The sequence below is a fragment of the Ostrea edulis genome, chromosome 8 (genome assembly GCF_947568905.1).
Source record: "Ostrea edulis chromosome 8, xbOstEdul1.1, whole genome shotgun sequence".
NCBI classification, from domain to species: Eukaryota; Metazoa; Mollusca; class Bivalvia; order Ostreida; family Ostreidae; genus Ostrea; species Ostrea edulis.
Genome location: NC_079171.1, coordinates 8,808,204 through 8,822,153, shown reverse-complemented (window position 1 = coordinate 8,822,153; position 13,950 = coordinate 8,808,204). Strand labels below are relative to the sequence as shown.

Genomic DNA, 13,950 nt, shown 5'->3' with positions numbered 1-13,950 from the left:
GAAGCTACCTACTTGTAGAATATTAAAGTATACCTCTAATTAGACAGAAACTACCAGACACAAATTGATAATTGTTCATATTGGTGATTATATATTGGGCATTAAACTCATTTTGCTCAAATAGAACTGGAATACAGATACACTTAAAGTGTTTGGTAATGTAGACAATGTTCAGTTTGTCGTAATTTGATTTTAGTTAAGTTTTATGTTTTATGATGTAACAACTTGTGTATTCTGATTTCAGAATTACCCCAACCACAAAAAATATGCAACATGTCCAAATGTTCTTGTCAAAAGAAAATTAAATCAAATATTTGACCATGGTCGACATCTTTAATTTTTACAATTGTAGCACCAGCTTCCTAGAATCCCTTCCTGTACGTGTTCTATACAAAACTAAAAACACTGATATTCACATATTTTAACACATTGCATCTACATCACGCTATCATTGACAAGTATAAGTTGTTTTTATACAGAAGAGGACTGCATGTTTTATGAAAATAAGTCGTTATGATTTTATTTATGAAAATAAGTAATTCTGTGTTTTCATCTAAACTTGTAGCTCTGTTTCTTTTTATCAAAGCAGGTGATTCAGATTTTCTTTTAGCAGATAATGATAAGGTTATTTTTAGCAGATAATGATAAGGTTATTTTTAGCAGATAATGATAAGGTTTATTTTTAAAAAGTAGAACTGATTGTTTTTTTAATAAAACAAATGAGTTGGATAATATTTTTATCTTTACGAATAATTTTTATTGTTGGTCACATTTTTGATCACGGCAAGTAGAGCTAAGTTATGGTATAGACAAATTTAACTTATAATGTACATATTAACTTTACATACATTCCGGGAACTTGCTGTACTTTAGATAGGAGCTAGTCTGTATTTCTAGTGCTGTAGGAATATCGGGATACATGGCTTACATTATGAATAGAATATATGTCAGCTATATAATATGATTATCTTAAACATGTACAAGCGATATTGAAGATAAAAGCATGTTAAACGTTGGATTTTTTCGGATGTCCATCCTACTGATTTTAAATTCAGATCTTAACGTTGGACATTATATCACTGTAAGTAGTACAGACAATCTCTTGTTATACAGTAAAAGACAGTTATAGCGAACCTCCAGCGCCATTAAAACAGCACTACAGACAAAGTCTAGTTATACAGTAAAAGACAGTTATAGCGAACCTCCTGCGTCATTAAAACAGCACTACAGACAAAGTCTAGTTATACAATAGAAGACAGTTATAACGAACCTCCTGCGCCATTAAAACAGTACTACAAAGTCTAGTTTTACAGTAGAAGACAGTTATAGCGAACCTCCAGGTCCATCAGAAACAGTTTCTTTTAACCAAACTTCGTTATATCCAATATTGTTAAGGAGAATAAATATGACTTCGCAATAAGCTTGATAAGCTTGAATTTGTTATAAACGTGAATTCGCAAGAAGCGTGAGTTCTCCATGAGAGTGAATTCGTTATAACTGCGAATTCGTTATAACCGTGAATTCGTAATAATATTGCTTTACTATGTTGCTGCTAAATCATTCCAAATAAGTGTCCAAAAATTATGGTATCGAGTTAATTCAGCCATAGCTTAACTTTCATAGAGTAGCAATAATTCAAAGTAAACTAATGTGTAGTTAACAAATGTACCATAGAATCTCTGTTCAAAATAAAATACGTGTGTCTTTCTTTACACAATCACAGATCTGTCTCATTCATCAGGAGATAAAAAACAAACCCAATATCAATCCATATTCTATCAACAATGTTTGTTAAAATGTTATCCATCTATTAAAACTACCACACGGAAGACCGCCAGCGTGTATGTAGGATTAGTATTGTGTGAGCAAAGAAATGAATGACAGCTTTTTATATATTTACTTGTATAATCAAAATGTAATACAGGAAGTATTGCTGCTATTCCGATGAACTGTATTTAGTATATACCGTTTGTCTATAACAGGCATATATTTTTATGTCTTTTGTTTGTCTATAACAGGTATATACTTTTTTAATGTATTTTATTTGTCTATAAGATGTATAGAATTCCATGTCTACACATGTACGCATTATTGTAAATGAAAAGAAATAAAACGTTTTTGTATTTATTTGCATTTTTTATTTTGGACGCTGCAGATCTTCAACACTTTCGCTTGCATTAACTTACAAAGATTTCCTTTGAACAGTTTTGTTAATTGAAAGAATACACATGTTAAATATAGATAAATTAATTCTATACACTCTTTAGAATTTTAGATAATGTTATTATTTCTTATGTAAAATATAAACTTCTTTTTGTTTTGATTGATTGTTTTGATGTTTTCCGCCACACTCAACAATTTTTCAGTTATATGGTGGCGCCCAGTTTTTATTGGTGGAAGAGAGAACCCAGATACAATGTACCTGGGGAGAGACCACCGACCTTTCGAAAGTAAAATGGGAAACTTTCTCGCTTACCGGCACGAGCGGGATTCGAACCCGCGCCGAAAGAGGTGAGAGGCCGTGTGATTTTCAGCGCAATACTGTAACCACTCGGCCACGGAACAAATTCTTTAGTAAATGCAACGTATTTAAAAAAAAAAGCATTGATTAATGTAAAAAAAAAAAAAACCCAACCTTTTTATGTTTCATTGTAATTCTAAATAATGTATGAATGTGTTGGCTCATTACTTGTGATTAAAAATATAGTTCTTGACACACTGATTTTGACTACTGATAAATCCATTAACCTGATCAAGATATAGGGCTTAAGGTGGATGTAAGCGGTCGACAGGGGATACTCTCTCCTCATAGGCACCTAATTCCACCTCTGGCATGTCTAACGGCCTGTGTTTGCCCTGCACTTAATTTCGTATTCTTAGGTTGATCATTGTTTCTTATCTTCACATTTTTAGGATGGGTCAAAGCTGTGTACCCAAGTAACTCCGGATTGCTGTGGCGACACTCTCATAATATCGGCCAAATGTTGAACCAAGTTACACACTTACCCCACTAACTCGGACATATAATCTCGACATTCTCACAATATCGGCCAAATGTTGAACCAAGGTGCACACTTACCCGACTAACTCGGACATATTATCTCGACATTCTCACAATATCGGCTAAATGTCGAGTCAAGTTGCACACTTATCCCACTAACTCGGACATATAATCTCGACATTCTCACAATATCGACTAAATGTTGAGTCAAGTTACATACTAACCCAACTAACTCGGACATATAATCTCGACATTCTCAAAAAACATTGGCCCAATATTTGTCCAGCGTTTTGTTCTCATCTAACCTCGGTGCCCTAGGATGATTATTATAGTGTTGTGACGATACAATCTGATTGAAATCAGATCCTCTCTCACCGATACACTGGAGAGGGATCTAACAACACTAAGTGTGAGCTCATGCCAACTATCTACATTGTATTGCTTATAGGAGTTATGAGATTGATCACTGTTCGTTATATTCACCTTTCTATCAAATGAAGGCTCTCGTCAACGTGAAAGTTTCCTGTTATATCGGAACATACTTGGTATTTATCATGCGCATGTCGATAATTACCGAGAAACACGGGATAATAATCGAAGAAGGTGGTGGCGGCCATGATCGATGTTAGAATACCACAGAAAATATATTTAACGATAATGGATGTATAATATATACGATCGTCATTTGTTCTTCCTTTAACGCTGATATTTGGAGTTCGTTTGAACACTTCATGGATCGATGCCAATTTTTGTGTACACTTCAGTAAAACGATTCCTGATTAGTCCTTCATTATTTGTCAAGTTATTGTTATTGGTCGAATCTTTATTGAATTATTCATGAGACGGTGGTCAATAACACGACCTCAAATGCAATGCTGTCAGATCTGTCTCCAGTGTAACGGTTAGAGAAGACCTGATCTTGATACGCAACTTCCGAGATATCAGCTCTTTTGTGATGGAGGTACGTTCTGTATTCTGTTGAACGCTTTGGTGGGTACAAGATGTATAAATACAGTATAGACTGGCTATCTAAATAAGGATGAAAGTTCTGAAAGCGTAAAGAACAAGGTACAATTGTGTACATAAAAAGGCCCAAAAAATTTCTCTTGATTTAAATGTGTCTTGAATCAAGCTTGATCTGTGTTTTGAATAAGTTAAATACATGCCAAGTAAACAATCTCAACTTAAATCGAAGTTATTTCTAATTTTATAGCATTATTACGTCATGAATAAGAGTTTTTCCCGCCATTTTTCAAAAAGAGTTTGATAACTGTTAAATTTGATCCAGATTATTGCTTAGGAAAAGGTGTCCCCATCCGTCGAGCAAAATGCAATTAATATATATTGTGTATTAAGAGAAGGCGAAAAATGTATTTGAATATGAATTTGCTCGACACATGGGCTGTATGTTTTCTGAAGGGAAAACACCCTGAATTTATGAAATTTTTCATTCATTTTGGCATTTTTGGCAATTTTATGCCAACTTCACGCTCCTGTCACACAACACAAAGTAATTTCGGATCAAATTAAACGTAGTTTTGATTTGCTTATATATTCCTTATTTGAATGTCAGATTTTGGGACCCCTGCTGAATTCATCTATTTCCTGGGCCAGATGACAGTAGAAACTGTACCTACTTCTTTTCTTTTTATCAACCGTTGGTATACATTATACTGACAATATCAAGAATATTTTGTTTGAATTACGCCATTGCATTAAATATGAACTTATTGTTTATTTCCTCTGCTATGCAAGTGATACTTTTATAAAAGAAAGATGGTGATTATCAATTTTTGTTTGAGCTATTTTATTATCAAATACTCATAAACTTACTAAATGTGTGTGTTCCAGCAGTTCGGGTTGCTGCATGACGCCTGATAATCACCCTTTAGACAATATATGAACACAACGATCAGCATTTGTACCCACCGCGTGAGTACAAAAACATTTTGCGCCTCACCGTCCGTAAGAGGTCAAAAAGGGAAATAACTCTTGGGCAGCTCGGTAATTGTGTATTAGATTGCGTCTTGCGTATCATTATATTGTGTGGAATATAAAGTATATGATAATAGATAGCTCCGGAATTTTTAAGACTGCATGTGCGTCTAAATTTAGACTTTTTTTAAATCCTGGAATATCAAGAGATTAATTGTCACATTGAATTTAAACCTTTAATCTCCTATCTAAATTACTTATGTCCGACATAGGCTTCCATGTTCCCGAATACTATACTTCCGGGCAGAGATCTACGTAACATACTTGTTTTATAACTCGTTGCACTTTTATCAGTGTGAATGCACGTTTTGTCCAATGATTCTCATGGGAAGGACGGTGCATTAGACTCTTAATATACAAGGGCAGTGAATTTATGGTTTATTTTCTTGTCAGCAATGACAACGTCTACAATCGATACTTCATTTACAGACATCACGGGGTGTTCCATTTGTTTCGGAAAATTTATAACGCCGAGGCTAAAACGGGTACGCTGAATTCGAACTGAAAGCGAAAGTTGAATTGTGATAGAAAAATGGCAACTTCACTAGACAGCTCTACAACGGAGGATGTTACATTTTGTTCGATATGTATCGAAAAGTTCAAGTCGCCGAGGTTTTTACCGTGTACACATTCCTTCTGTCACAAGTGTTTATCTTCCTACATTGATAATGTGTGTAAATCTACGGAGCCTCGTTTGGGATTTAATTGTCCATTATGCCGTGAGTACATTCCCATTGATAATGCCTTGGGTGAGCCAGAGAAGTGGGCAGAACTTTTCCCTGAAAACGAAGTATTAGGAAAACTTTTACAGGAATCAGAACAAACACAATGCGAGGCTTGCTTACGACAGAGCGAAGTAGAGTATGCAACCGATTTTTGTTTCTTTTGCATGGAATATTTGTGCAAATTGTGTACAAAATATCATAAAAGAAGTCTAACAACACTTGACCATAAGACAGTACCAGTGAATAAAATGAAAGGAATGAATATTACACCGAGAATTGGTAGAGAAAATATGTGTTCAACACATCAGGATAGAAAACTAGAGCTATTTTGCAACGATCACGAAGAGCCATGCTGCGCAATGTGTGTCAGTACGGAACACAGAAAATGTGAAAGTGTTGATGCTATAAAGAAAACTGCTGAGACTCTCAGAGAGATTCTTAGTCATAATTTCGACAGCCTGTCTGAAGACATACATATTCTTGAAAACAAATTAGTAGATGCAAAGAAGGAACAAGAAAGGTTCGTTACAGAAATGGATGATAAAGCAGACCAGATTACAGAGAATACCACGAGAGAATTTCGGGTTGCTATCGATCACTTGCAGCATCTGCAAAATGAGTATCTAACAAAAATGGCTACCGCTGTAAAGAGAAATAAAGAAAAATACGAAAAATGCATAGACACGCTATCAGATGGAATTCAATGCACAGATTACTGTTACAGAAATATTGAGGATTGTAGAAAAAGTCAGGATGACATCGATATGGTTGTGAAGTACTATAAAAGCAGAAAAATATTTGAACAACTCAAAAATTACGAATTTACACAAATACGCATAGGGCTTAAGGAAGGAAAGGATCCTATTTTGGAAGATATCATGGATCTTGAAAGTTTTCCTGATGCAGTATTTTCAGAGTCCCTATTTGATGTCAAGTCTGATCTGAGAAGAGTTGAGTTATCTTTATTAAATCATTTTAGCATTGATGCAGGCTGCGTACGTGATGGTACGTTTTTATCAAATGGAGAGTTCGTTCTATCATGGCTGTCGACAAAAAGGCGGGGTTGTAAAAGGAGCAACAATGGTAAATGCTTCTTTTATAACAAAGTGTTTGCGTGCACAAGATCCATTGACTTGTCTTCAGAACCTTTCGGTCTGTGTGAAAAGGCACGAGAATTATTAGTGGCATGCCACGGTTCAAGATCCATTGAAAGGGTATCACTTTACTCTTATTCCAAATCATCAAATATGATATTCACCAGTCTTCACAAAAACTTTGGAATAGCAAAGAAGGATGCTTACTTATACTGTGCATGCAATGACAAAATCGTGAAGATAAACGAGTATGAAAGATTAATGAAAGAGTACAGTGTAGAGACTGGCGTGAAGCACATCGTCGCCACGAAAAACCACATTATATACAGTAACAGAAAAAAACACGTCGTAACAGCGATTACAGATGGAGGTCAAACCGCGTGGACATACGACAGTCCACATCTTAAATCTCCGTGTGGCCTTGATACGGACTCTGATGGTAATATCTATGTCGCTGGTAAATCCAGTGACAATGTCCATGTGTTGTCCGGTGAAGGCAAATTAATTCGACTTTTTGAGGACATTCCGAGACCAGACTTTATGAAAATAAACAAAGCGAGAAATACATGTTGCGTGTGTAGCAATCGAAAACACATCAAAGTGTACCAATTCAAATAATCCCATCGCTCCTCTCTCAGTGTTGTGATGACAGTGAAGTTTATGCAGAACATTAGAATAGTATTTTTTTTCTATATCTTCAAATGTTGGATATAAAGAACAAATATGAAACTTTGATTCTCTGTAGTATTGTAGTTGTTAATTAATTGTAGTTGTTAATTAATTGTAGTTGTTAATTAATTGTAGTTGTTAATTAAAAAGAATGAACAAATGGAGATAACGAACATCTGATTTACACTTGTATGGCGTGCGTTTTGTTCTGATGTGATATTTCAACTCTAACACGGTATGAACGGACAAGAGTCATGGGCTTGATGGTATTTTTCATAGCAAGCAGTGTCACTTTTCGTCTATATGATTGTTCTATCGTATATTTCCGACTGAGCAAAACTAAGTATATACACGAGTGATAAAACTTGCATTCTTAGTCCGGGCTTAAACATAATGCAGGGACAAATTTCGTAAATGGCTAACTACGAATTGTTAATATTTCGGCGAAAAATAGATACCAAGAAATAGTGACGACTAATTTCATAAAATTACCTTTGAATGTTAAATGACATACAGTCAAGATATACTTTATTCACTTTAATTACATATTTTACAGGTTAGGGAAGGGCCTGATAATCATTCTGAAAAGGTTAAATCGGGAAAAAAGATTAATATCAAATTCACATGTTTTTATTTCTATCAATATCAACTTTGATTCGCTATGTCCTGAGTGTTTTTGATGAGCAACGAATGTTTTAAATAGATTGTTTGACATTTTATATGCTGCAATAATCTAATCCTCTCCTTTTTTATTCAGACGTTTTCAGGATAGGGGTAGAAGTCCACGAGATCTTCGTAATGATGCCAATATTTTTTTAATGAATAACCTTTAATAAAATCCTTGTATTTGTATCCAATGCTGTTGTTTACACACTAAATACTACCGACTTTGTGCTTGGGCATGTTTGAATGATTGATTGATTATTGTTTGAGAAAGGTGTTTTTAATGAAATATATTTACAACATTCAAGATTCTTGGTTTGCTATGCCATTCTTATTATCGCGAGATCTCGTCAGTAAATCTACTGAAAAACCTCAACATTGACAATCAGCGCGAAAATGTAGTTACTTGAGTCATTCCGACAAAAAAGGACAAATCATGTGGTGGCCGAAAAACGTACACTCTGCTGTTGATTTTTAACTTGATATTTTAATACCGACGAAATCGCTTTCACCTCCGTGCTCGTCCATTGATGTAAACACTACCTTATATGGCATATGCAAATAATTTGACAACTGGAAGTTGAAACTTCAGTACATCAAAGATGGCACACAAATATGAATCAAGAAATTGGAATACATCGAAAAGTTGCAGGTTGTAAATTCATATATCGACTAAGAAATAGAGAATATAATTTCAATTACGTAAAGGAAGTCAGCAAATGTTTAAAATGATCAAAAATGTTGCGGGAGTGAATCACTCTCGCATTTGCACCATTACGGAAATCCTAAGGAGTTGTAGCCCCCTCAAAAAGAAAGAAAGAAAGAATCGGAGAGGGCTGCATTAGCGCAGCTAACATTTTATAGGAAAGGTGAAGATAACAAACAGCGATCAATCTCGTAACTCCTATAAGGAATACAATATACAATAGGACTGTTGTTGTTCAGAATCAATGTAATGTCATGTTCCTGGGAAACTTAAACTTCAAACACTCTTATGCGTTTTGATATATCAAAAGCACATATAATGCCCCTCTCTTCAATTAATTTAAAGAAGGTCGGGCTCGGGATGTCTTCGAACACCCTAATAAGTTCCCCGGTTCCAGACAACACGTGGACGTTGTTGCTATCTCTTCCTGTAACGTATATGTTACCGACAGAGTCTTGATCGATTCCAGATGGACATTTCAGGTTACGATTTTTATACTTCCAGACAATGTCTCCCTGATCGGTTATCGCTGTCACTTTTTCTATTTTCCAATCACTGTACACAATAAGTCCAGTGTTTGTTGCAAGTATATTTACATTATTTGCCCCTTCTACATCGTATATTTTCAATATCCTACCCACGCTATCGATTTTAATGATTTTCTTTCCACACGCAACATATATGTCACCCCTCCGGTGTGTTATTCCAGAAACTGATTCAGTCATGGGAATACTTCGAAGTTTCTGTAAATCTGATGAAGAAAATACTTCAATACTTTTTGAGCCGCTACAAGTCACAAGAACTTCTTCATCGTTTTCTATCAAACCAAATGGTTTCTTAAGACTTTCACCAAATATACTGGGGACCCAATGTTTGTCAAAAAACATGCATTTCCCATCATCTCTGTAATCCGCTATCACAAAAGTGCCATTAGACAGAAATATACCATCGCACACGACATCCCCATCAATGCTAAATTCCTTTATCAAAGACATTTCTACAGTTCGAACATCAAAATAAAGTTGACGAGAGGATTCAGTATGGTGAACGTCAGAAAGAGCTGTCATATCCACGATTTCCGTCAAAATAGGATCTTTTTTTGGGGAAATCATGATGCGCTTTCGTGAAAAATTCACGTGTTTTAAATGTTCGTACGTTATTTTTGACGTATGAAACTTCATCATGAAGTCCGTTTCATTTTCACTGATTCTGGCTTGCTCAAACATTTTGCTGCAATACTCTGCACATTGTATTCCGTCCGTTAAGGTGCCTATGCATGTTTACAATTTTTCCTTGCTTTTCTTCAGAGAACTGGATATTTCTTCTATATGTTCCTGTTGCAATTTCTGCAAGTGGTCAAGGAGAGTTTTAAAATCCTCTTCCGATCTTGCTATCATTTCATCAACCGAATTTTCGTTATGTTCTTCTCTTCTTCGTTTTTGGCATTTTCTAATTTACTTTTACACTTGTTTACATCATCCATAATGGAGTCAACCTTGCCGCTTTCCTTAAAAACACGTACAACATTTTCAATAGTATCAAACTGCTCACATTTCCTATGTTCCATGCCACCACACATTGCGCAACAGGACTGTTCGTTATCAAAGCAATATAACCTAACTTTTTCATCCTTATGCGTGGCACAGCTGTTTGAGATATCAACAATGGATCTTCTGTTCGCCGATTTCAGTTCATTCAATGGAGATACTTTGTGGTCTCGTGACGACAAATTCTTCCTGTGGTACTTCGTACACATTTTGCATAAATGTTCTAAACATGAAAAGCAGTAGTCCGAGGCCTCCTCTTCTTCTTTTTCTCTCAAGCATGGCTCACAAAGCAATTGGTCTGATTTGTCTAAAATTTTCCTCAACATTGCATTCACAGGAAAAAGCCCCGCCCACTCGTCTGGCTCATCGAAGGCGCCAGGACTGGGCGTATACTCACGGCATAATGGACAATTAAATCCTAAACGAGTCTCCGTAGATTTACACAAGCTCACGATGTAGGACGATAAACACCCGTGACAGAAAGAATGTGTACACGGTAAAAACCTCGGCGACTTGAACTTTTCGAAACATATAGAACACAATGTAACATCCTCCATCGAAGAGCTGTCTAGTGATGTTGCCATCTTTATATTACAAATCAACTTTCGGTTTCATTTCAAATTCGACGAATTTGTCGTAACCTCGCAGTTCAACTTCTTTTTCGAAACAAATGGAACACATTATGTTTGCATCTGTAAATGAAGAGTCGATGGTCGACGTTGTCATGCCAAAAAGCACATAAATCATAAATTTCACTGTCCGTGTAGATATAGAGAATACAATGTCCGCAACATCGACGTGCAGAAAACACACACTGAAAATGTCTTCAGAAACGGGACAAAACTGTGACGTAGGCAGAATATTCAGAGACATGGAAAGCTATGTGGGACATAAATATGCCTAATCCTTTTTTGGGGCGGGGTGCTGGTTAAGGTTTGGTTTCTATTTATATAAAGAATGATTTAACACGGTGATACGTGGGTGCCAGTTGATTAATGTATTGATACTCCAAAATTAGAAACACTAGATTTATTCGCAAACTATTCAATTTCAATTATGATTTTTTTTTTAGATGGAGGAGTTCGCTTCCTGAAATTGATTTTTACTAGATCCGTGCCTAAATGCTTTAAGTTTATAAAATTATCTGACTGTGACCCTGTGGTTAAGGAGAAACATACATGTACATAACAGGCACACATAGATTAGATAAGTGTTCGGCTGAATAAGAACTCATCTCGAACCGGAGAACGAAATGACAAATTCCTTCATTTTAAAGACAGAATGTGGGTGTACAAAATTGCATTGAGGTGGAGCTTCCCTATTGCACAAAAACAAATACTTCCACTTCTAACATTAACCCAGGAGCAAATATTCATATTGATTTAAATAGCAAGATCAATTAGACTGATTGATTGATTAAATATTGTTTAACGTCCTCTCGAGAATATTTCACTCATATGGAGACGTCACCACTGCCGGTGAAGTGTTGCAAAATTTAGGTTTATGCTCGGCGATTACAGTTTTTGCGCAGGGAGGGATCTTTATTGTGCCATACCTGCTGTGACACGGCGCCTCGGTTTTTGCGGTCTCATCCGAAGGACCGCCCCATTTAGTCGCCTCTTACGACAAGCAAGGGATAATGGGGATCTATTCTACAGTTAGAAAGAGCACAATCAAAATTGTTTATTTTTAAAGTATAAATTGAAATTTCAAATCTTATTCCCCTACATAGGAAATAAAGATGTATTGGGACTGCTACCTCTAGTCTCCAAATTCCATATTTTGATGGCAGTAGTGAATGATAATATGTGCTGGAAAGTTATGAATTTAACCCATGTAGCGAAGTCTGAGTACCCCCAACCCCTTCGCCACTGATTTGAGGATTTGAAGTTTATATAATAACGTTTATTCTCTTGTTATGATATTTATGAATTTTCTGTATTCTGGGTATTCTTTATAATTAGAGGGTCTTAGGTCAGTGGAATTAATACAAGTTCAGTCTCCCTTTATGGATTATAAACTAAATAAATTCCTTTAGCGATAACCACTGAACCAATCTCAATTCGAATGCGAAAAGTCTAACCCGTTAACTTTGATGTATAGCGTCCTCAGCACCTAAAAACAGCAAGACTTCGTCAGAATTTAGCCAAGGAATTCTGACGACTGTTCGCCTTGCGCGCGTTTTTATTCCACCTATTATTATTCTTAAATAACGCTTATCCTAATATGGGAATTCAGCATCCTCATCTCCCTGACTCTATGTGAGAAGCTACTTATTTCTGAACTGACCCCGGTGGTCAGTTAGTGCATCCTTACCCACTGACCACGTACACAAGTTATTTCTAACATCTGTGCATTATCTATCGAGCAACCTGCAAGTGTCCGTAATTACTGTCGGCTTGTCGTGTTTACTCAATAATGCTTATCGCTCCATTATTTTTGTTTATCAGCAAAATGCAAAGATAATTAAGCTATATCATTTTCTTTTAGAAAATGTATAATTTCATTTACACTGAAATAGTATGATATTCAGGTAAAATTTTAGCTGTTTTAGTTCATGAAGTCTTCAAATCCCCTTTATTTCCCCATCCCATGCGCCCACAATTTAAGATTTCGAAACTCGGCCATTTTTAATTGTTTATAAGGAATTTTAAGCAGGCCAAGTTTCCGACTTCCCCATTCCCCACTCTCCTTTGAAGCACGATTTTATGTGTCTCCAGTTTAAAACAGAAGGTATTATGACTCTTATAATGAATATAATTATATTCTACATGTAGTTGTAAACTTCCAGAGTTTTTCAAAGAGATTGATGTAATTATTAATGGCCTTGAGCTGACCACTCTTATCATTTTTGAAAGAAGAATTTTGGAAAATGGAGATAATTTTATTTGATTCAGCCATATGAAAAATGATAATGCAAAAGATTGACAAGTTATACAGCACATATTTCATATTTTGAGTCGCGAGTAGGACGAACAACTTTGGTGCAGGACCGGTAACTCTACCTGGTGACCGGTCCTGTTAACCAGTGTCCGAGTTAAAATGCAAAACTGAGAACACTGTAGCCATGTTATAAACAGTCTTTCTTATGAAATGTACTGTTTGTGTATATTACAAAAAAGAAATTAATAAATAAATACAACCCACTAATAGCTTTATTACCTGTCCAGGCATCATCAGACATCCACACGTTCATTTATTTGTTTGTGTCAAGTCCTGCTGAAAATATTTAACGTATAATAAGCATAAAGCATAATCAATTAAATTAAATAGGGCCGTGTCATTCTAAATAATGGAGCTGTGGAATTTGAATATAACAGTGACATTTAGATAGAGATGCGGGATTTAGATTGTGAAAATTAAATAGAACTGTGGGATTCAAATAGAAATCCAGAATTTGAATAGAGAAAATTAAATAGAGTTGTGGAGTTTAGATAGGGACGCGAAATTTAAATAGTGAAAATTAAATAGAGCTGTGGATTTTCCGAAGGTGAAGCATAAATACAATGAATAAAGTTAATTTCTGTGTTACATTATTAATTCACAGTTA

At 35.5% G+C, this 13,950-nt stretch overlaps 3 protein-coding genes across 3 annotated transcripts; 1 reads left to right on the top strand and 2 right to left on the bottom strand.

The window, feature by feature from the left end:
* The first annotated feature begins 6,080 nt into the window (after positions 1–6,080).
* On the top strand, positions 6,081–7,433 carry LOC125661099 (uncharacterized). Its single transcript, XM_048892989.2, has one exon. It carries the CDS (start codon positions 6,081–6,083, stop codon positions 7,431–7,433), a length of 1,353 nt encoding a protein of 450 aa, XP_048748946.2.
* A 1,689-nt stretch (positions 7,434–9,122) lies between these two features.
* Positions 9,123–10,079, bottom strand: LOC125662085 (uncharacterized). Its single transcript, XM_056147429.1, has one exon. It carries the CDS (start codon positions 10,077–10,079, stop codon positions 9,123–9,125), a length of 957 nt encoding a protein of 318 aa, XP_056003404.1.
* A 167-nt stretch (positions 10,080–10,246) lies between these two features.
* LOC130049593 (E3 ubiquitin-protein ligase Midline-1-like) lies at positions 10,247–10,984 on the bottom strand. Its single transcript, XM_056147428.1, has one exon. It carries the CDS (start codon positions 10,982–10,984, stop codon positions 10,247–10,249), a length of 738 nt encoding a protein of 245 aa, XP_056003403.1.
* Positions 10,985–13,950: the final 2,966 nt, after the last annotated feature.

Bases quoted from the DNA above. Each gene is read 5' to 3' on its own strand.
- LOC125662085 (XM_056147429.1), bottom strand. From the start codon at position 10,079: ATGTTTGAGCAAGCCAGAATCAGTGAAAATGAAACGGACTTCATGATG.
- LOC130049593 (XM_056147428.1), bottom strand. From the start codon at position 10,984: ATGGCAACATCACTAGACAGCTCTTCGATGGAGGATGTTACATTGTGT.
- LOC125661099 (XM_048892989.2), top strand. From the start codon at position 6,081: ATGTGTGTCAGTACGGAACACAGAAAATGTGAAAGTGTTGATGCTATA.